The sequence below is a fragment of the Heteronotia binoei genome, chromosome 1 (assembly GCF_032191835.1).
Source record: "Heteronotia binoei isolate CCM8104 ecotype False Entrance Well chromosome 1, APGP_CSIRO_Hbin_v1, whole genome shotgun sequence".
NCBI classification, from domain to species: domain Eukaryota; kingdom Metazoa; phylum Chordata; class Lepidosauria; order Squamata; family Gekkonidae; genus Heteronotia; species Heteronotia binoei.
Window position 1 is genome coordinate 38,564,445 of NC_083223.1, and position 23,613 is coordinate 38,588,057.

General features: G+C 42.8%; 1 protein-coding gene across 1 annotated transcript in view; it reads left to right on the plus strand.

Moving 5' to 3' along the window:
- The window catches only part of LOC132584893 (uncharacterized protein K02A2.6-like), a 28,773-nt gene that overhangs the window by 3,672 nt on the left and 1,488 nt on the right, over positions 1–23,613 (plus strand). Inside the window, exon 3 of the mRNA XM_060256852.1 lies at positions 17,232–17,369. Within this exon, the coding sequence (XP_060112835.1) occupies positions 17,232–17,369 (138 nt within the window). The remainder of the gene's footprint in view (positions 1–17,231; positions 17,370–23,613) is intronic.

Genomic DNA, 23,613 nt, shown 5'->3' on the forward strand with positions numbered 1-23,613 from the left:
GGGTCCCGCCACTATGATATATCAACCGAAGGGGGCCAGGTATTACGGCGGCACATAGACCAGTTGCGCCGCCGCATGCTACCGGAGGAGCCGGCGGACACAGAAGAGGCGTGGTCCGGGGAGGGGCCAACCGAGAGCCGACCTGAGGACGAGGCCCCAACGCCCATCACGCCGACGCAGGGAACACCAGAATGGTCCGAGCCCGAAAGACCCGCTGAGCCAGCCCCGCCGCCTCCGGCCACACCACGGGCCGCCGAAGCACCAACCGCGGAAGCAGCGCCTCCCCCACCGGACCTCCCTAGACGGTCCACCCGGGAGCCCCGACCTCCCGCGTATCTCAAGGACTATGTTCCTTAACTGGGGGGGAGGGGTGTAGTGTATCAGTAACAACATGCGCCCCGCGCAGAGGCAACTGGGCTGTCCCAGAAGCCTCCAGCGCAGGGCGCGGAATCACCCACCAATCAACAGTCGCGGCGGGTAGTTCAACAGGTCAGGATTGGCCTGACCGACCCAGTAGGCTGTACCGGGAATTGTATATAAGCGGGGCCCGGCCCGCGTGCTCTCTCTCTTGCAACGTGCTCCTAATAAACTATGTTGCCCTACTCTCGTCTCCGCCTCGAGTACGTTACAGGTACCATGCCTAGGAAAGAGGGAACACCCACATTAGCATATATAATGCCCCACATACATTAGCACAGGGACAATATGTATTTAAAAATCTGCAACAAGTTTCCAAGTCCAATACAGTTCATGGAAAGGAAAAGCTAGAACCTTCAGGAAAGGTCTTATCACTGCCAAGGAATGCAAGATTGAAGATTTTAAAATGAAAAATGCCATCAGTGTGGTTTAACATGTCACATAGGAAGTGTATGGGAAGAAAAAGCTGCAGGTTTTATCAGGTCATATGGAAAAGGGCAAGCAAGTTCTGAAAGCATGGATGACAAAGTAGCTTATACAAATTTCAGTGTAACGGAACAGAAGTCAGTCCTATTCTTATTATATTGAATACAAACAATAGAATGGTATCAACTAAATAGGATGGAATGTCACTCCTATGGGTCAAGTATCATATCAGCTGGAGAGGCATTTTAGCGGCAAAGCTGAATTATGCATGCATAAGCAGTCACTGTTAAGATATTAGGAAGAACCATAATGAAGAACCAGCCATATAAAGACCAACTGAGACAACTGCCAACATAATGATTCCATGTTGAGGCCCAAAATTACTGGATGAAAGACAGTTGCCTTTTTCTTCTTAAAAACCCCCAATCTTTTAAAATTTCAACTTTCCTCCAAAGAGCTCAAAGCAGCAATGGCTCCCACCTTTCCTGTAAATCCTTACAACAACTTTCTGTGAAGCATTTAAGCTGAGAGGGAATAACTGGCCCAAGGTTACCAAGTGAACTTTATGGTCAGGTAGGTAGCCATAAATTGGGGATTTGTCAGTTCAGCACTCCCATTAGCAAGTCATGAACAGGAAAGGTTATTACTTGCAAAACAATGGTGATGTCAGAGGATGTGGCCTAATATGCAAATGAGCTCCAGCTGGGCTTTTCCACAAAAAGCCCTGCATGAAACTATGGTGATGTCAGGGGGTGTGGCCTCTTATGCAAATGAGTTCTTGCTGGGGGGTTTCCTACAAAAAAAGCCCTGCTTCCCCCCAAAAAAATGCCAAACTACCTGCTGGAATTATTTCTTCATAATTTATGCTTGTGCATTTGAATACCTTGCCATCAATTGTTATTATTATTTATTAAATCCATGAATAGCCTCATCCCAGCCAATGCTGGACTCCAAGCAATGTACAACAAAAAGTACACATAAAATCAACAAAACCAGTAATTTAAGATGTTTGACAGCTGTATGATGGAGGGATGGATGGATGGAAGGAAGGAAAATAGATGGGGAGGGAGGAGGGTGGAGGGAGAGGTGGAAAGAAAGCAGCTTTAACTTTAAATGTATTCCCCAAGTTGCCAGCTGGCTTGGCTTGGAGAAGTGATTTAAAGTGAGAAATGATTTCATTAAAGAATGAAACAGAAGCTGTTCCTCAAACTATGTGTCTTATCACCTTGCTAGTCTGTGGCTATAAAGTGTGAATGGGTATCTGTGTATTAGACATCTTGCCTATCCTGCTAAGCCTCTCCCTTCTCTCTGCTCCATCCACCCAGCACTCTGGCTTCTTGCTCCAACTATGGGATTGGGCCAGTGGAAACCTACACTATCAATACTTAGTTGTTAAATGGAAAACCCATGTTCAGAAGTAGTAATATGCTAGAAGACCGATGGCTTATTTTTTTAAAAAGAGTAATGTTGTGGTCCTCATGGTCTGCCTGTTAGCCATAGAAAGGTATATGACTGGCCATTACTAAAAATAGCACTGGGTTAGCATGTCTGTCCCATTGCTGCTGCTGCTGTTATCCTTCCCTAAATGGGGCCCACAGTACCAAAAGGCTAACTAGACATCAATCCAGAAGTACAGGGGGCAATTGATGGAATCTTGAAGCAGGTGCCCCAACATTTTCTGCAGGCTAGAGGAGATGCAGGATGTGAATTTCCAGCTTGTTATGTGTGGAATATGGAGAACGGTTCATGAGGATATGAGGCTTAACATATTTTTGAGAAATCAAATGTGAAGCTTAACACACTTTGGGGGAATTTCTCCCCACAAAGGCTGGACCTGTGCTGGTGTAGCAGGGAAATAAAAGAGGCGCACACTTACTGATTGAAAACAAGGTATTTTACTATTTGGCACCAATAGCAAGGTTCATTTGAGCAGCAAGGCTCCCCAAAATAATGAACCCCGCACACTTCTCAAACCATCCGTTTTAAGCAAAAAGCATGCCTGCATGCTGGCCCTCACAGTTATCAGATTCAACTTCCCCCCTCCCCTTTCTCCCTGGTAGTTTTCCAGTGTGTCTGCTTATCTTATTCAGCAAGGAGTTTCCTGCTATCAATACACATTTGTGACTCACACCCATTTGGGCTGCCTGGTTTTAACAGTTACAGCTGCTTCAAATATTGCATCAGACATTCTCTTCTGAAGGCACAAAAACCATATTTTCATTTATTATTATATAGAGTTACTCATTCAGTCTTCTGAAAGCTTTTTTTATTATTTTAAAATCTGAAGGAGACTGACCATCATCATTAAGCAAATCAATTCTGTATACCCACTCAAGAAGGGCAACTAGGTGACAATTTGGTTTTCGACATTCCCAAGAAAGACTGAAATGACACTACAATGGGGTAATGAAATAGTATATTGACAGAGATGGGGTATAGATGGGTCACGGGAAGAGAGAGACAGTGTTGGGATTATCCATTCATACTGGCACATCCCAGTATTTTCCATCTTGAGAAGGTGTGTGTGTGGGGAAGAAGGTCACTCAGAGGCATGCGTTGGCTATGCAGCCCAGTCTTCCAATGTGGAGTTTTCCTGATCTCCATCATGGGGCCTTTCTGGGCAAACAGACTAGCTTGAGAGCCCCCCCCCCCATGTCTTTTGAGGCTACTCTCTTTATTTGGCAGCACTCTGGTATCAATTTCCCCCCCTTTGACACTTGTCCAGTCCTTGGAGAGTGTGTGCCACATTTCATAGTGCACTGCTGATCAGACTTCAAACAACCAGGGTTATGACACAGTTGGAACAAAGGGAAAGGTTTAGGAATGTTAACCACCAAAAATAGGCTATGCCTGAGTTAAAAAATATAAAATAATCCATTCATGGTATATGCATTGAATAATGACACATGTCCAGTCTAAATTTGTGAACATAGATCTTGGAAGGATCCTAGAGAAGTTATTTCTTTATCAATAAAACATTACTAGTTATGATGCAAGAACACAAGAACTCATCTCAATTTCTAAAACACATAAGGGACATATGCAAGTGACATGCTATAAACAGAATCAACTCATGTGCCTTTATGGCAAACACCTTGTTGCAGCCTAGGTGATTAAGATACACACAGTCAGACATACTTGGAAACATTGCCAGTTGTGGGCAGTCCACACTTGGCCACTTTATTACAATACAAAAACCATTTCCTGACTAATTCCTTGTTCCCCTCCTCCCTTAGTCTAACAAAAGGTCTTCTTTCTTAAGTTCATGGAGAGTTTGTGTGCTTTATGCATGACAATCTTTTCACAAGGAAATCTGTTTCTGTCACAGCCAAAAGGAATTCCTTTTCCTGGAAGCACAACTTGGAAGTGGCAGTGGGCTGCTGTTATGATCAGCTGAGGCAACCAGCCTTTTGCTAGGCAGAGGAATTTCCCTGGAAATAAGTTTTCTCCACAACTCAATTTGGATGGGGTTCTCGGGGAGGCCTTCCTTCCAACATCAATGAGGCATGACCAAGCAAATTTCAGGACCTCTAGGTAGATATGGAAGAGCCTGGAAAACATACTTAGAGAAACAAACAAATAAACAGCAATAAGTGGTGTGTTTTTTTTCTTTTAAAGCTTTCCTTGGCTGTCCACAAATTACCATGACTTGAGTCCAACCCTTTTGAGATAGGGTTTCATACATTAGCTAAATTACCATACTTGCTTTGGACAGGAGACTTCCTCCTTCTCACATGGAGTTTCAGTTTGACAAGGTCTCTACCCTTCCAATGTTAAAGGACAGATTTCATACAACATACATTATGCAGAACACAAATCCACAATATAACCCATGCATCACTTCTCATGATTCAGGCTAGTGCATATCCATATAGAAAACGGGCACCTAGAGAGGCTTTTTATTTTGTTGCAACAGATATGAATCTTAAAAAGAAAACATGAAATTGTGCACAAAATTTGGAGCTCCAAAAAGAGATTACTAGAGTTGAAGTTACCCCTGGATTATGAAAATGGTCACAAAAAGGGAAGAAAAACTTCAAAAACAAACACAAAACAAAACTGAGGCCTCAATAGAACAATGCCAGCTTTTAACATACATGTATGTGTGGGATCAGACCCAAAAATGATTAGAGAACTGGATTAGAGAATTTAAACCATTGGACATCAGTGGGGTGTTCAAATCCACTGAACCCCATCTTCCTCCGTGTCAGCTCATCCAAAATTTGTTCTGTGGGTCTCACATAGGTGTGAGAGTGGGTTTCATCAAACTTCAACAATAAAAATCCTAAAAGCAAATAATAGTTAATCCTTAAACAAACAATTCTTAGCAGACATACCAGTAATTCTTAAAATTACTATATAATAATGAGCATGCATTAAACTTGAATTGCAGATCCCGATTTCCTTCATATATATAACAAAACAATCCTGGAAGGCAAATTCTGATTAATACACCTTGACAAAGAAGGTTGAAATAACAGAGAGGCAGGAACTTAAAACAAATAAATGGAAATGTGTTATCCAGTAGCAAGCCTGGCCAGGACTGGAGACTGGATTGAAACACAAAATCAAACAGAATTGGAGCCCTACCATGGTAAGAACATGAAACATAGAAAGAATTTTCTGAACAAAACACTCAGAAAAAGTCATGCTCTAACAAGATACTATAGATGGTGGCATAAAATATGATAGATAACCATATAGATGCCTCTTTCCACAAGTAAGAGGTTCACCATATAGCTGAATAGGAAGATTGATATGCACAGTTCATAGATGGATCATAACTATAAATGACATCAAGAGAACAAATGAAGATATATATTTTTAAGGAATGCAGAACTTTATTAAAGTCCAGATTTCCAATGAAGACCTAGAGTTTTCAGGAATCCTGCCTACTAAATTACCAATAAGTCTACAAAAGGTATTTCCATGGGAAATATGACACTAAGAATAACTGCATCACTGGTAAAACAAAGTATTAGTCTCTCAAGACTTAAGAGAGAAGTTGCACAGTGAGAGGGCAGTTCCACCCAAGGAAGGGTATAGATGTTCCTCTATAACACGTTATAACTTCAAATGAAAAGGGGTCTTGTAGAAACCAAAATTTGAGGCAGAACTTTAAAACACTGCTCTAAACAAAAACTCAGTACCAACAATCAAAGGAACCCCCATATTCAAATGAATGAAAAGTTGGGAAGCAGCCCAAAGAAAGACAGAAAAACTGCCAGATGCAACACCTGAAGACCACATGCTTCTGGTATGAGATGTTCTTAACAAAAAAAATCACAAAAGAATAAAATTTCCGAAAGGTTGGATACTGTATTGCTTTAGCAGAATAGATGCTCCATATAAACCCAAGATTACAATTATAAACTTCCATCCCATTGTCCCAGATCAAAAAACAACAAGAGATCTGTTAGGTGCACCATTGTAAGCCAAAATGCCCTTAAAACCAGGTTGGGGAATTAGACAGGTGGGCAACTGGCTCACTAGGGATCGTTTTCCCAATGTATACAAGATTAACCAACCAGAGAGTAATGCTTAAATAATGGGGACTCTAAGTAAAACAATTACAATTTATTAAGAAAAATATCGTCTTCCATACAAGATAAAAATACACATACAATCACACATACAGTCCTAGGAAATATAGATAGATGGATAGGGGAACATAAAGGGTAGACACACAGGGTAATATTTACCTATCGTAGTCTTCGAGGAAGGCTCCAATGGGCGACGAGTGAGGAAGCGGGTAAGGGACCCGAAACTGATCAGGAATCGGGGATGGATCTATGCAGCGGAAGGTGGGATACTGATAGAAGCACACCTGTGGGTAGCTAGTCCACAGGTTATAAGGACTCTCTTGAGCCCTCAGGGGATGGGAGGTATGAGGAAGGGGAGGCTCTGCAGTGACCATAAGGGCTGGATTACTGCAGTAGCCAATAGAAAGTTCCTTGGTGGCACCTAATTGGGTACCTGCTCTTGACCAATGAACTTGCCTGGATCCTGTATACCTGAGAGAACTTTCAGATTGAAACAGGCCTTGGGGCGGCTCCAAAGTGACAGTTGGGAAGAAGAATAGAGATGACTACTGGGTGGGGGACTCTTAAGATTAGATGGGCTTATCTAAAAAGGTGACAATAGAGAATCAAATATTGGCCTAGGTATCACCCAGATTAGACAAAAGACTTTGCTCTGGCAGGAGATGGTCTCCCTCTTTTTCTATCTTCTTCTGGGTATAAGTCTTTGTCCAGGGTTCCGTTGGACAAAGGAAACGACAGTTGGGTTGATGGTCCATTCATTGAGCAGATGGGTTGCTTGCAGGCCAAAGGTGACATCTGGTGTGTACGTGAGCTTTCTATTACGATGAAATGGAATCAAGCCTGGCGGGAAGATGGCTACGTGTGGTGTTAGCTTTCCACGGTGGATTCCATGGTCAGCGCTTCATAACCATTCGCCTGGATAGCTCCTTGGCGGCGCAGTCTCTTCCGCTCCATGGCTGGCATACGCGACGACGGGAAGACGTCCGTTATGCTAGCAGGCACTCTGTACCAGTTTTGAGTGCCTGTATAACTTGTGGCTGCTTGTGGCTGCTTGTACACATAAGTCCCTTCTGTTCCTAGATAGGTTTGCCCACACTCTCTGGCCAGACGTGTGCGAGCTCACTTCTCCAGGCGCCCTGGCAATCATACTGGTGACTACGATGTTCGGAAAGGGGGCTTTTCCTCACACCATTTCTTTAAAGCAAAGGCGTTCACAAGCTAACTATCAGAAATATTCCCCTTAAAATTAAAGCTACACAATCTAAGTACAAGGGAAACTATAACGGCCACTAGAAAAATATTCTCAGACTCAAAAGGGTAAAGCAAAAAGAAATAAATTATCAGAGGAATAGCTTCTAATCTAGAAGAACTCTTAGCCTCGAGGCAGTTTACAGGCAGGGTCCTTTCTCTGGCAGAGAAAGATTAGCTGTAAGTGGAACTTTGGGATGCCAGTTCTGAATATTTGAATTAAATTTGAAGATTACAAGGCATGCAGTCCATTTTCTTGGACACTTGCTCTCCCAGAGGCACTAGCCTTAATGTTCTGGACATTACATTATATTTTTGGGAGTGATCTCCAGGTTCCACCTGGAGACTGGCACCCTTGCAAAACATAGTAGTGTTTTGAGCAAGCCAAGAAGCTTTCAAACTGACTTGCTTGTTTTAACATATACACATCTTCCTTCCAGGCATCTAAAATTACTCATTTTGTTTGTGGAGACATTCTTGCAGAGTTTAAAGTTTGAATTTATATCTTAGACCCAAAACCAGGAGAATATTCAGAAAAATATCTCAATTGTGTTTCCCCCCTTAGATACCATGGGGCATATCTATAAACACAAGATGGGAAAGGTGATGTGATATCTGCCTGGTGGGGGTTCAGATTTTACACTTCTTATTTCTACAATTAAAACTAAATTTGGCTATATACCTTTTCTGGTTATGGATCTGATTTATAAAAAGACAGGTCTCTTTCTGTAAATACACCTGGTTGCTTGTGCCTTCAAGAGGAGAGACTTGAGGTGAAAATTTTCTTTCCTTCTTAATAGGGCACTGCATTCTAAAAATTATTATTCCTTTTACCCTTTTCTGTTGAAGATTTCAGATTGAGAAAAGAGAAGAGGATTAATATTCCTTTCCAATGGGGGGAGGACAGGAAGGGAAAAGTCCCCTATGCAAGCACCAGTCGTTTCTGACTCTGAGGTGACATTGCTTTCACAACTTCACAACATTTTCACGGCAGACCTTTTTTCTACGGGATGGTTTGCCATTACCTTCTCCAGTCATCTACACTTCCCCCCCAGCAAGCTGGGTACTCATTTTACTGACCTTGGAAGGATGGAAATCTGAGTCAACCTGGAGGCGTCTACCTAAAAACCCTGCTTCCACTGGGGATCGAACTCAGGTCGTGAGCAGAGCTTAGGACTGCAATACTGCAGCTCTAACACTCTGTGCCACGGTGTTCTTGTGGGGGAAGGGCAGGAGGACTGCAAATTTGGAATCTTTAGCTTCCCTAAGCCAGGCTCCAATTTGGGGCTGATTTAGGCACTCTCTGTACATGCTCAGAGGCCTTCCCTTGAGCCTGAAATTTATAGAACTAAAGCAGTAAATATTTAACAAAACTAGTTTAATCTCTCTTTCTCAGAGATATTTAGTTCTGGCATTTTAAAGGTGAAAATAAAGGTACAACTCTCCAAATCTCTTTCTCAATCATGGCAATAAATTGTATTTATTTAATTTGCATCCTGGCTGCATTTTAAAGGAGCTGAACCTAAGTTCTTTTTGGGCTAACTGTAATGCAGTATCCATGCACCAACTGAATTTTAATACTGAGATAGCTAAATAGCCTTAACTGGATACACCACGAGGGTCTGGGAGGCATAAAATAACATAATAAGTACATTTCTTTGCCTAGCCTAACCTAGACTAGAGCCTATTATGCTGAACAGCCTCCTGACATAATTCCATTCGGGGAAACCCTTGGATTCCATCTGGACATTTGAACTCTGTATAATAATATCTAGTTCTCTGAATTTATACCCAGTTAGCTAATTACATAGAACAACTCTCTAAAACCAATGCTTTCATGCCTATTTTGTAAAATAAACTTTCTTTAAGTTTATTTGTGTGGTTAGTTGCTTTCAGGCCACCACAATCTGAGCCAAACTTATCCACTAGCCTTTGGAAATACCTACTATCAATTTGTGAAAACTGACTTGGGGAACCCCTTGCTGCAGTGGTGTGGCTTGGTTTTCTCTAGAGTTTTCTTAATAGGCAGAGGCTTCTGTGCTAAAGGATTTATCCAGTCTGGTGGCAACCTACCTTCCTGGTGTTTCTGGGGGAAATACCAGACTTTGGACCTGTGTTGGACTATCAGTTGGCAAGTCTGCTGACCCACCTTGGCCAGACAGGTGGCAGACTTTGTCACACTAACAAAGACCTGATCTTTTGGGCAAGGCCACATTCTCTACAGTTAGTTTTATTTCCTGAATGGGGTTGCCATATCCAGACAGGACAGATTGCTTGAGATCTAAAATGGAAGTCTAAAGAAAGATGAGATCCCAAGGGAACCAGGCTCTGAGCCCTCACTCACACCAAACTTCCATTACCCTGCAGAGAAACTAAGTCTGCAGCTTGGAATCTCCAGGCCTTCCCCTGAGAACTGGCCTCATCTAATTTTAGTCCAAATCATTGCTCTTCTGTTCTTTATTTTATTAAGGGGGGAGAGGTCTTTGTTACCTTACAAAGCCAGGTCTCTCCATTCTAAAAGACATTCAAATCCAAAAGTTAAATTTTTTTTTCTTTCTTGAAAGGGAGGTTTAGGGTCAAAGGAGCCTTGCCTGCCCATGTGGAACTACCATTCTCTGACATTTCCCAGAATTCTGGCTTTTAAGTTCCCCATGGCACCAAACATTTAGACAAGGCACACTTCTAGGGAAAACAGAAGAAGAAGAAGACATTGGATTTATATTCCACCCTCCACTCAAGAGTCTCAGAGCGGCTCACAATCTCCTTTATCTCCCTCCCCCACAATAAACACCCTGTGAGGTGGGTGGGGCTGAGAGGTCTCTCCCAGAAGCTGCCCTTTCAAGGACAAGCTCTGTGATAACTTTGACTGACCCATAGCCATTCCAGCAGGTGCAAGTGGAGGAGTGGGGAATCAAACCCGGTTTTCCCAGATAAGAGTCTGCGCACTTAACCACTACACCAAACTGGCTCTCAAACAGAAAACAGGAGCTGCCAGTAAGGGGTCTGGCAGCCAGGGAGCCCTGAGGGTTTACACTCCCTTTCTCTCATGAACCCAGTAAGATCTCCCTACTGAGAACTACACAAGAGAAAATCCCTCTCACTTAGTGGCTTCGTCTCTCATTCACACACCACAGAAATCCTCCCAGTTCGTAGCTTCTGTGCTTCAGCTCCAAGGCAGAGCCTACTAGACAGAGTTCAAGGGGTGATCAGACCCTTCTTCTCTCCCAAGGAGAGGCAACCAAAATTCCCAACAGTTCATACTCACAATCCTGAAGATCTTCCAATTCCCTTCACATGTCGGTTCAATCAGGCGTGGGATCTTGGCTGGCTGACCGAATACCTTTCCCCACCAAGGCGGAGAGAGCTGGACTCAGTCAAAAATGTGACTCTGGTGCCTAGTCTGCTGTTCCCGCCATGAGGATGGAAGGCAAACGTTTATTCAGGCCGCCTAAGGGTAGGAAAAATCCACCCCGCTATTCCCGGCTAATGCACCATGTTATGTAGCAGGAAAATAACCAGGCACACACTTACTGATTGAAAACAAGGTATTTTACTATTTGGCACCAATAGCAAGGTTCATTTGAGCAGCAAGGCTCCCCAAAATAATGAACCCCGCACACTTCTCAAACCATCCGTTTTAAGCAAACAGCATGCCTGCATGCTGGCCCTCACAGTTATCAGATTCAACTTCCCCCCTCCCCTTTCTCCCTGGTAGTTTTCCAGTGTGTCTGTTTATCTTATTCAGCAAGGAGTTTCCTGCTATCAATACACATTTGTAACTCACACCCGTTTGGGCTGCCTGGTTTTAACAGTTACAGCTGCTTCAAATATTGCATCAGACATTCTCTTCTGAAGGCACAAAAACCATATTTTCATTTATTATTATATAGAGTTACTCATTAATTATTCAGGGGTCTCCCCTTCACTGGAGACCTCACACTTCCCATTATCTGTAAGTAAATGTTAACCACTTGAGCTGTGAGATGCAGCTCATCTACAATCCAATAAATACCCTTTTTACCCCCAATAAATACTCAATTTACTCCGGATATAAGATGACCGTTATAAAATAACACCAAAATGGATGTCCCTGAACTGAAGATGACTTACGTGCCTGCCTGTGCCTAAGAATGGTTTCAGCATCAGTGAACCAGCTGGCAAGGGAGGCACCTGAAGGCATGGAGGCAGCAAGCCACCTGCTAGGTCTTTGAGGCAGCTCCAGACCCTGATTCCCAGCTGACAGGCAAGAGGCAACCTTATTTTTACTGAAAGCACTGTAGCAGAGATGCAGGGTGACTTTTGATCAGCTGTGGAGAAAGGCCATGGTTAAAGAAGAGCAGGGTGCAGCCATACCAGTTAGCTGTGCCCCACAGAGCAGCCCTCTCAGCCAGTGCTAGGGTTTTTGGTGCACTAGACGAGCTGCCCACTATTCCACCTCCCCCCCCAAATTAAAAAAAAAACAAAATTGTAGGAGAAATGAAGAAACTTGAAACTATTTAGTTTTAATTTACAGTTTTTATTTTAAATGTTAATGTTTTTTATTTTAAATGTTAATGTTTTTTATTTTAATTTTTTTTTTAATTGTGAGATTAAGAATTAAAATTGTGAGAATACTACTTGATCCTTTTAGCTGCAGGTGCCAGGGACAAGACCTTCACATGACCATTTCTACTTGATCCTTTTAGTTGGAGGTGCCAGTGACAAGACCTTGCGCATGCAAAAAAGATGCTCTACCACTGAGCTATGGCTCCCACCCCATGGCTCTGTTAAAGTAGAGTAGGAAGGATGAGTGGCAGTATACAAATTCAACAGGAGCCAATTTTTAGAAACTGTAATTAGCTCTTCTTCAACTTTTACAATTGGTTAATTTATCCCTGCCAGGCTCCAAAAAGCACACTGTGCAGGCACCGTCGGCTTTTGCATGTTACATACCTGGAGAATGCGAAACCAGCTGGGCAGTGTCTGCCCTCTGTGGAGCCTGCTTTCCATTGGGGAAGGCGGGCTCTAAGGAGCACACATGCTGGTGGTGCCCCCTAGGCTATGTGGCACCCTAGGCGGATGCCTACTTGGCCTACTCCCACGCACCAGCCATCTATCATTTACCCGAAATAAAGATGACACTGCCTGTTTCAGAGTGTTAAAAATGTTGAATATTGTGATGGACTGCACTTTTAAATGCTTAGAAGTGCTATGTAAACAGATAAGGGACTGTGAGGGGTTTGTTCTTCACAGAAACAGAAACCCTTGAGTGACAGGTTGTTCCAAGCAATCTGATAGGTTAACATCAGCTGAGCAGAGAAAGACTTCTGAACTGGATGCTGAGGAGAATTCAGTCTGATTTCAGCCTTAGCTGAGAAGAGTTGAGTACTGACAGTTTCGGATTTCAACCTTGACTGAGAGCAGTTTAAAACAGATAGGAGAACTGGGGAAAGTTGTTCAAAGCAACAGACAGAGATGGTTGGCCACTGCCTGCCTCTGTGTCAAGATGATCCTTGTATTCCTTAGTGTTCTCTCATCTGACCCGGCTTACAGTGTCACAGAAGTGAGTACACGCCCTCACATTTTGTAAATATTTAAGTATATCTTTTCATGTGACAACGCTGAAGAAATGACACTTGACTACAATGTAAAGTAGTGAGTCTACAGCTTGTATAACAGTGTAAATGTGCTGTCCCCTCAAAATTACGCAACACACAAAGTGTCAATATTTTGTGTGACCACCATTATTTTCCAGCACTGCCTTAACCCTCTTGGGCATATAGTTCACCAAAGCTTCACAGGTTGCCACTGGAGTCCTCTTCCACTCCTCCATGATAACGTCACATAGCTGGTGGATGTTAGAGACCTTGCACACCTCCATCTTCCTTTTCAGGATGCCCCACAGATGCTCAATGGGATGGCCCCCCGAAACCCGGCAAAGCGGCATTGAGAGTGGCTCGGACCGTTGCATCCTGAGCCGCCCTCAAATTGGCACTTCTGAGGGGTTGCCCATGAAGGACAACCCGATTCTGGGGGTCAGGAAGGCTTCCAGAAGATTGGTGAGGATTGAGCAGTAGATCAGGGAGACCAGCGGAGGCGGCTACTCCCACAATCCCGCTTTCCTCAAGCTCTCTGTGCCGATCATCATTTTAAATGGCACAAAAGTCAGCCACCTGTTTCTTCTCCCACTTTTTCCCACTCTACATTCCGGATTTTCAAGTGTTATAAAAGACAGAAACTTCTTATTGATGTGTATGTTTTTTTAACCTCACTTCTATACTACTTAGGACTGGTATTGGCAGGGAAAAGAAAATCAGGAGCAGAAGTAAAGCAAGAGACTGAGAGAGAGGGGGGGAACCCTGCCTCTTTTTTTTTGCAAGGCTTGAAAAAGTTTGCACAATCTGATATATCGAGAGTACCTGCATGTAAGAGATCTCATCAATTTATAATGGATGTTTGAATTTGAATGGTTTCCTTTAAACACCTGTGGGCGAGAAAAAATTTTGGCTTCTGGGGAAAAGATTTATGCTGACAGATCTGAGAGCTGGATGATCTAGATGTGCTTTGAAGAGTTAGTGCAAGTGTTTTGATGCACTTAGAAGCACATAAAGAAATATCAAAAACTGTTGGGGATCTGATATTGACTATAAGATAAAACAAGATCTCTGGTGACAACAAGAATACTTTGGAAAAAAATTGTTTTTGTTCTTTTAAAACTATAATTGGTTATTTGATCTTTTCTGTGGATGCAAACCATTTTATTTGGTATTTTATCCTTTCCCCCCCCTTTTTTGGTACTTTGTATATCTGTGGCTGGATTATTTTTTGGATATAGTTGCAAAGATTTTTGGTTTGGGTTTTTATTTTTTTGACACCTGTGTGCTTTTATTGTTGGATTTGTGGGCTTTTCTTTTTTTTTACCTTTGGATTACTGATTTTCGGTCCATTGGACGCTCCGGACCATAAGACGCAGGTGCCTGGCTGGCAGACAAGGGCGAGATTGCTCCCTCCACCCCCACCGCAAACCCAGCACTTTGCAGGGAGCGATCTCGCCGCTTGTCTCCCAGCCAGGCACGGAAAAAGCATGCCGCCCCCTTCGCAAATCCAGCGCTTCGCGAAGCGCTGGGTTTGCGGAGGGGGGTGGTGCTTCCTCTGTGCCTGGCTTCAGCTGCTGCTTATAGCAAGGGCTGGGATCGGAGGCAGCCAAGCACTTGCTATAAGCAGGCAGACAGGAACAGAGGAAGCACCCCCCCCTCCACAAATGCAGCGCTTTGCGAAGCGCTGGGTTTGCAGAGGGGAGGGGTGATTCCTCTGTGCCTGGCTTCAGCTTCTGCTGATAGCAAGGGCTGGGATCGGAGGCAGGCACAGAGGAAGCACCCCCCCCTCCGCAAACGCAGCACTTCCTGAAGCGCTGGGTTTGCGGGGGGGGGGTGATTCCTCTGTGCCTGGCTTCAGCTTCTGCTGATAGCAAGGGCTGGGATCGGAGGTAGGCACAGAGGAAGCACCCCCCCCCCTCTGCAAACGCAGCACTTCCTGAAGCGCTGGGTTTGCGGAGGGGGGGTGATTCCTCTGTGCCTGGCTTCAGCTTCTGCTGATAGCAAGGGCTGGGATCGGAGGCAGGAACAGAGGAAGCACCCCCCCCCGCAAACGCAGCGCTTCACGAAGCGCTGGTTTTGCGGAGGGGGGGTGATTCCTCTGTGCCTGGCTTCAGCTTCTGCTGATAGCAAGGGCTGGGATCGGAGGCTTGGCTGCCTCCGATCCCAGCCCTTGCTATCAGCAGCAGCTGAAGCCAGGCAGACAGGAACAGAGGAAGCACCCCCCCCTCCGGAAACGCAGCGCTTTGCGAAGCGCTGGGTTTGCGGAGGGGGGGGTGATTCCTCTGTGCCTGGCTTCAGCTTCTGCTGATAGCATGGGCTGGGATCGGAGGCAGGAACAGAGGAAGCACCCCCCGCCTCCGCAAAAGCAGCGCTTTGCGAAGTGCTGGGTTTGTGGAGGGGGGGTGATTCCTCTTTGCCTGGCTTCAGCTTCTGCTGATAGCAAGGGCTGGGATCGGAGGCAGGAACAGAGGAAGCACCCCCCCCCCGCAAACGCAGTGCTTGGCGAAGCGCTGGGTTTGTGGAGGGGGGTGGTGGTGATTCCTCTGTGCCTGGCTTCAGCTTCTGTTGATAGCAAGGGCTGGGATCGGAGGCTTGGCTGCCAGGAACAGAGGAAGCACCCGCCCCCTCCGCAAACCCAGCGCTTCGCAAACGCTGGCTGTGGAGGGGGCGGCGTGCTTTCTCCCTGCTTGCCTGCCTGGCTTCAGCGCTGATGCTTAAAGCAAGCGCTGGGATCGGAGGGCGGAGGGAGCGATCCTGGCGCTTGCTGTAAGCGTCAGAGCTGGAACCAGGCAGGCAGGGGCGGGAAGCGCCAGGATGGAGGCAGCGGATCACACCCCCCCCCCCCCCGAGGAAGGTACGTATGGTACCTTCGCTCCAGAAGACGCACACACTTCCCCCCCACACTTTTTTTGGGGGGGAAAGTGCGTCTTATGGTGCGAAAAATACAGTATTTTGGGGGCATTTGTTTGGATTACAAATAAGGCACTCAGCCCTGGATTACGGTTTTAGGATTTTTTTATCTGGTTTATAGAATTTTCATTGGATATATTTGTTTTGCTTTTGTCTTTTTTTCCTGGATGCTGGTGCTTCTCTGATGTGGTTTGGTTTATTATAATTCAATTTGGGTCCCACCTTTGGATTACAAATAGGGTATTCAGCCCTTGGATTACAGATTTATGTCTTGCAACTTCTTATATATGAATCCTAGTTGGAAGATTGGTCGGTGTCTTGGATTACAATTGAACAAATCTAGCTTCTTATAGTAGGCAAAGGCTATGTATGCAGAGAGCTGAACTGAATGGAATTGTTTTTCTTACTATCTGTTGTACTGAACTGAAAAGAGGCTTTTTTTAGTATTGTTTTGACTGGCTCAAACTGCGGATAGAGACCAGAAAATTGTTTTCATTTGTGAGCTGTCTGATAGCAAGCATACGGTGTTTACTTTATCTGACATAAATGAGAACAAAGAGTTCCAAAACAAAAGTGGTAGAAGTGGCATTGGCTTTTTCTGTTGGTGTGTGTTTCTACTTTCAACAAAAATGAGTGGACCTAAGGACTCTGTAAGAAAAAAAGACAACAAAGAAGGAAAACAAATATTTCCTTCACCTAATCCACCAGTTGGGCCAGGTAAATTTACACCTACACAAGGAGACATGAAAGAAATGCTAGCTGCTTTAATGACTGCTATAGTATAGCTAATTAGCAAATTAATGACTGCTATAGTACAGCTAATTAGCAAAGTAGACAACATAGGTGAGCAGCTGACAGAGATTAAAAAAGAGCTTGTAAAAATTACCAGACAACTGAGACTAATAAAGTCTTAAAAACATTGGCGGGCCAAGTAACAGAGAATACCCAGAAGGCAGAGTACATGGAAAAAGTACAGAGTATACAAGACTCTAGACTTTTACAACTGGAAGTAGACCGAGCTGCTTATATGTTGAGGTTCCAAAACATACCAGAGGAAAAAAATGAAGATCTACAGAAAATTTTAAGTGAGGCTTTGGCTGAAATTTTACAGGTGACTCCTGAGAGGATGGAAGAGGAATTTGATCAAGTTAGATGGGTACCCTCGAGCTACACAAGGCGAAATAAGCTGCCCAGCGAAGTACATTTGAAATTCACAAGGAAGAGGATTAAAGATGAAATTCTAAAACAAGTAAGAGACAGACCAATGATGATAGCTGGAAATATGGTGAAAATTTTGAGAGAGGTTCCCTGGCCTGTGAGGCAAAAGAGGAGAGAGTATCAAGAGTTAACAGATTTTTTGAGAAGAGAAATACCCTATATGTGGTTAATGCCAGAGGGTCTACTTTTTACATATTAGGAGACCAGATACAGGATTAACCTTATTTTTAAAGCACAACATTTTTTGGAAAAAATGAATGGAAAAGAAGGCAAGAAAAAGAAAGAGGAAGAAGAGGAAGAGGGTGAAGTTTCTGGGGAAGAAAACCCAAATGAACCATGGAGATACCATACAAGGCAACACCCCAAAAAGGATAAAAAATTAAGGATAACTCAAATCCATAATGGCCTCAATAGTCTCAATTAACGAAAATGGACTTAATTCTCCTGCAAAAAGGAGGAAGACATTTAGATATTTGGCAAAATTGGAAATGGATATAATTTGTTTGCAAGAAACACATATTTTAACGAAAGATCAACACTTCTTGAAAAACAAAAAACTAGGTAACCTATTTACAACAACAGTCAACAATAAGAAGAAAAGTGGCAACATATATCAGACAAATTTAATCCACAATTGAAATTTGCTTCTGAAGATAGAAGAATCTTATTAGTAGAAATTACTGTGGATAATAAAAAAAATTATTGGCAAACGTCTATGCTCCAAATGATAACCAAGAGAAATTTTTCCAAAATTTGCTTTCCAAACTAGTAAACTTGGTTTATACAGAATATTGTTTAATAGGAGACTTTAATGCCGTTCCAGATAGACAGCTAGATAAAAAAAAGTCCAAACAGATGAAATATAAAGGCTCTCAGCTGCCAGTAAATTTTTGGAAATTAGCAGAAGAAATGGATCTGGCAGATGTATGGAGAACAAGGTACCCTAACTCTAAAGACTATACCTATTATTCTGCCAGACACCAAAACTGGTCAAGAATTGACATGTGTTGGCTTTCAGCAAGCCTGATTAAAGATTTAGTTGACACAGAAATTCAAATAAGAGTTATTTCAGATCATAGTCCTGTAATGGTAAAGTTTAAAAGTCCATGAAAGAGAAAAGTATGGAATTTAAACATTTCTATTTTGAAAGATGAAAGATTTCTTAAAGAATCCAAGGTTGAAATAGAGTACTTCTTCAAACAAAATATAACACAAGAAGTGAAAATGCAGGTAGTTTGGGATACTGCTAAGGCTTATTATAGGGGTCCTGCAATTAGATATCGTAGCAAGAAAAGAAAAGAGAGATCTGAAAATTTTAAAAACCTAATATCACAGGCCAGAGAAGCGGAAAGGAATCTTAAAAACAACCAACAAAAGGTGAATTTCAAAAGAAAGTGAAATAAATGCAACATAAATTGAATCTAGTCCTTATGGAAGAGATGGAAATTAAACTGAAATACGCTAGACAAAATTTTTTCGAATATGCTAACAAACTGGGAAGGTGGTTAGCTTATAAAATTAGAAAAGAAAAGGCCAAAAGAATAATTACGTCATTGAAAGATGAGAATAATGAAGAGAAAAGTCAAAAACAAAAAATACCTCAAATTGTGGAGCAGTTTTATAAAAAATTATATGAAGAGAAGCAAGTTCAGAAAGCAGAATTAGAAGAATACATCAAACAAAATAATCTTGATAAATTTACAGAGGAACAACAAAAAATTTTAAATGAACCAATAACAATAAGAGAAATTGGAGAGGAAATGACATCTCAAAAGAAAGGCAAAGCTCTGGGTCCAGATGGTCTATCTGCAGAATTTTATAAAGCTTATGAAGACTCTTTACTTTTACTATTTAAACGTCTCATAGAAAAGATTCAAGAAGGTCAAATACCAGTCTCATGGCAAGAAGCTACAATATCCTTGATTCCAAATGAAAACAGTGATCTGAAAGATATTAAAAATTATCGTCCAATCTCTCTTTTAAATGTGGATTATAAAATTTTTGCTGCAATATTGGCACAACGCTTGAAGAAAGTTCTACAATCTATAATACACTATGATCAAGCAGGATTTCTTCCTAAAAGATATTTAAAAGACAATGTAAGAACAGTTTGTAACATTTTGGAATATTATGAGAGACATCCAGAGAAACAATTGGCACTGATTTGCTTGGATGCTGAGAAAGCTTTTGACAATGTTTCCTGGCATTTTATGTTACAACAATTGAAAGGTATGGAGTGTGGTGAAAATTTTTAGAGAGCAGTAAAAGCAATATAGTCTTCACAAAATGCAAGGGTGACAGCGAATGGCGAACTAACAGATGTTATCAAAATTCAAAAAGGTACAAGACAAGGCTGTCCACTGTCACCTTTACTTTTCATTCTATCTCTAGAAATACTGAATAACCAAATAAGGAAAGATTCAAACGTAAAGGGAGCTGTTATAAAAAATGAACAATATAAACTTAGAGCTTTTGCAGATGATTTAGTTTTCATATTAGAACAACCAATGGACTCAATTGACTGTCTTATAAGTAAGATTAACCAATTTGGCCAATATGCAGGATTAAAGATTCATTATCATAAAACAAAATTTTTGGCAAAGAATATGACAATGGAACAAATTCAATCTTTTCAGCAGAAATCAGGATTTTTGCATTAAAAAAATTAAATATTTAGGCATCATTATTTCAAATAAATGTAGCAGCTTAAAAGCAGATAACTATGACAAAAGAAATAAAAAAATACTTGGAAAAAATGGCATGACTTAAACTTATCTTTACTGGGAAGAATAGCTTTAATAAAAGATGAACATTTTACCAAGATTATTGTTCCTATTTCAAACTATTTCAATATTGTTAAATAGTGGATTTTTTCAAGAACTGAACAGGATGATTGCCAAATATATTTGGCAAGGCAAAAAACCTAGGATTAAACTCAAAGTACTGCAGGATTCCAAATTAAGAGCAGGCTTGGGTCTACCAGACTGGCAGTTATATTATAAAGCATCTGCACTGTTATGGGTAAGAGACTGGATACTCCTGAATGACAGGAGACAATTGTTATTAGAAGGACATGATTTGACTATGGGGTGGCATGCATATTTGCGGTACCAAAGACTTGAAGGACATTCATATTTTAAAAATCATTGGTTTAGAAAATCTTTGTATCATAACTTGGGCATGATTGAAGAAGCTTTTATTCACCCAAACCTTTTAAAAATAAACCAGAATTACAAGTATGATGATTTGTTGGGAAAAGACAATCAATTGAAACTAAAGAAGTATTGGAAAATATGGTTATTAAAATGAATTGGTGGTTGAGAATGCAAGTCGAATTGAGATATGCCAAAGACGAGACTAAAGGTTTTAATACAGAACAATATGTATTTGATAAAATTTTGTTGGGCCCACAAGAAAAGCTAAATTTCCAAATTATATGCATTTCTACTTCAAATGAAGACACAAGATGAAGTTGTAAAGGATTGTATGATTCAATGGGCAAAAAACTTTGGATATAATATTGCATTAGAAGATTAGGAGAGACTTTGGAAACTGAATGTGAAATTACCTAAACCAGTGACTTTTAAAGAAAATTTATACAAGATGTTTTATAGATGGTATCTGACACCACAGAAACTGTGTAAAATCTATACTACTATGTCCAACAAATGTTGGAAAAGTACTAAACAGACTGGTTCCTTTTTCCATATGTGGTGGACATGTGAGACTGTGAAAGGTTATTGGAAAATGATCCATGAAATGGTGCAGAGGATTACAAAGACACAGATTCATTTCAAACCAGAACTATTTTTATTGACCATATTTCCAGAGGATTATTCCAAAGAGATGAGACACTTGTTGGCGCATTTTAACACAGCAGCTAGGATCCTTCTGGTGCAAAGATGGAAGTCTCAGGAGATTCCCACGAAAATAGATATAGTGGGAAAGGTTTTGGAAACAGCAGAGCTGGACTTTTTATCTCAGCTGTTAACTGGGAAATCTAAAGAAGAAGCAAGAAAATATTGGAATAGATTTTATGCCTTGCTAGATAATCAAGACTTTTAAGATTTTCTGATGTGAACTTATTTTTCTTTTTTCCTGTACTTTATAGTATAAAATTTGTTTTTATTGAATTCTCAAATTTAGTAAATTTTAACCAAAAGAACATATTATAAAATATAAAATGGAAATGGTGCAGTTGCGATAAAATAATAGAGGATAAGCTATGATAAAAAGTTAATGTAGAATTTTAAGTTTAGAATTTCTAGATAAAATACTAACGGACTATATGGTGTTTTCTATCTCCCAATCCCCTACCCCTATCTTGTCTTTCTTTCTGAAACTAATAAAACTTTTTGAAAATGAGATACTCAATGGGGTTTAGGTCTGGAGACATGCTTGGCCAGTTCATCACCTTTACCCTCAGCTTCTTTAGCAAGGCAGTGGTCGTTTCGGAGGTGTGTTTGGGGTCGTTATCATGTTGGAATACTGCCCTGTGGCCCAGTCTCCGAAGGAAAGGGATCATGCTCTGCTTCAGTATGTCACAGTACATGTTGGTATTCATGGTTCTCTCAATGAACTGTAGCTCCCCAGTGCTGGCAGCACTCATGCAGCCCCAGACCATGACATTCCCACCAGCATGCTTGACTGTAGGCAAGACACACTTTTCTTTGTACTCCTCACCTGGTTGCCGCCACACATGCTTGACACCATCTGAACCAAATAAGTTTATCTTGGTCTCATCGGACCACAGGACATGGTTCCAGAAATCCATGTCCTTAGTCTGCTTGTCTGCAGCAAACCATTTGCAAGCTTTCGTGTGCATCATCTTTAGAAGAGGCTTCCTTCTGGGACGACAGCCCTGCACAGGGCCGGCTCACCCACTAGGCAAATTAGACAGTTGCCTAGGGCACCGGGAGGGTGGGGACGCCAAATTGGGCTCCCCACCCCCTCCTGGTGCCCCAGGCAAGTACCTAGTTTGCCTGCCTCCACTGCCCGCTACCGCCGCCCACCACTGCTGCTGCCTCACCCGCCCCATCCCTTCACCTCCCCCCCATCGCTCCTCCTTTCCCTTCCCTGCCCCGTCGTGATCACAGTGGGTGGCGAGGCAGCAGCAGCACCCCCTTCCCTCCGCCTTTCCTTCTCTGCTCTGCCGCCATGATCACAGCGAGTGGCGAGGCAGCAGCGGCACCCCCTTCCTGTCCCTCCCCCTTTCCTACTGTGCCCCACTGCCGTGATCACAGAGCACGGCAAGGCAGTGGTGGCACCCCCTTCCCTTCACTCCCCCCACCCCGCACTCACAGTCCGATGTCGGTGAAACTTACCTTTAGAACAACTGGGCTGAAATGAAGGCTTGGCTCCCCTCTCCCTTCTGGTTCCAGAAAGGAGGAAGGAGCCAAGCCTTTATTTCAGCCCGGTCATTCTAAAGATAAGTTTCACCCGTGTTGGGCTGTGAATGCACAGGGGGGGAAAGACGGGAAGGGGGTGCCACTGCTGCCTTGCCACAGCAGGGGGAGTTGCGATGGAGCGTGGTGCTGCGTTGCAGCGCTATGCTGGGGGTGCAAGGCGGCAGGGGGTACCTTTGGGCAGCACTGGCAGGGGGACGCCTGCCTAGGGCACCACGAACCCACAGGTCGGCCCTGGTCCTGCAGACCAATTTGATGCAGGTGGCGGCGTATGGTCTGAGCACTGATAGGCTGACCCCCACCCCTTCAACCTCTGTAGCAATGCTGGCAGCACTCAGTCTATTTCCCAAAGCCAACCTCTGGATATGACGCTGAGCATGGGTACTCAACTTCTTTGGTCAACCATGGCGAGGCCTGTTCTGAGTGGAACCTGTCCTGTTAAACTGCTGTATGGTCTTGGCCACCGGGCCACAGCTCAGTTTCAGGGTCTTGGCAATCTTCTTATAGCCTAGGCCATCTTTATGTAGAGTAACAATTCATTTTTTTCAGTTCCCCAGAGTGTTCATTGCCTTGAGGTGCCATGTGGAACTTCCAGTGACCAGTATGAGGGGAGTGAGAGCAATAACCTGCTCCCCCTTCACACCTGATACCTTTTACCACTAGCGAGCCACATGACACCAGGGAGGGAAAACAGCTACTTGGGCCCCATTTGGACATTATCACTTAGGGGTGTACTTATTTTCATTGCCAGCAGTTTAGACATTAATGGCTGCGTGTTGCGTAATTCTGAGGGGACAGCGCATTTACACTGTTATACAAGCAGTAGACTCACTACTTTGCATTGTAGCCAAGTGTCATTTCTTCAGTGTT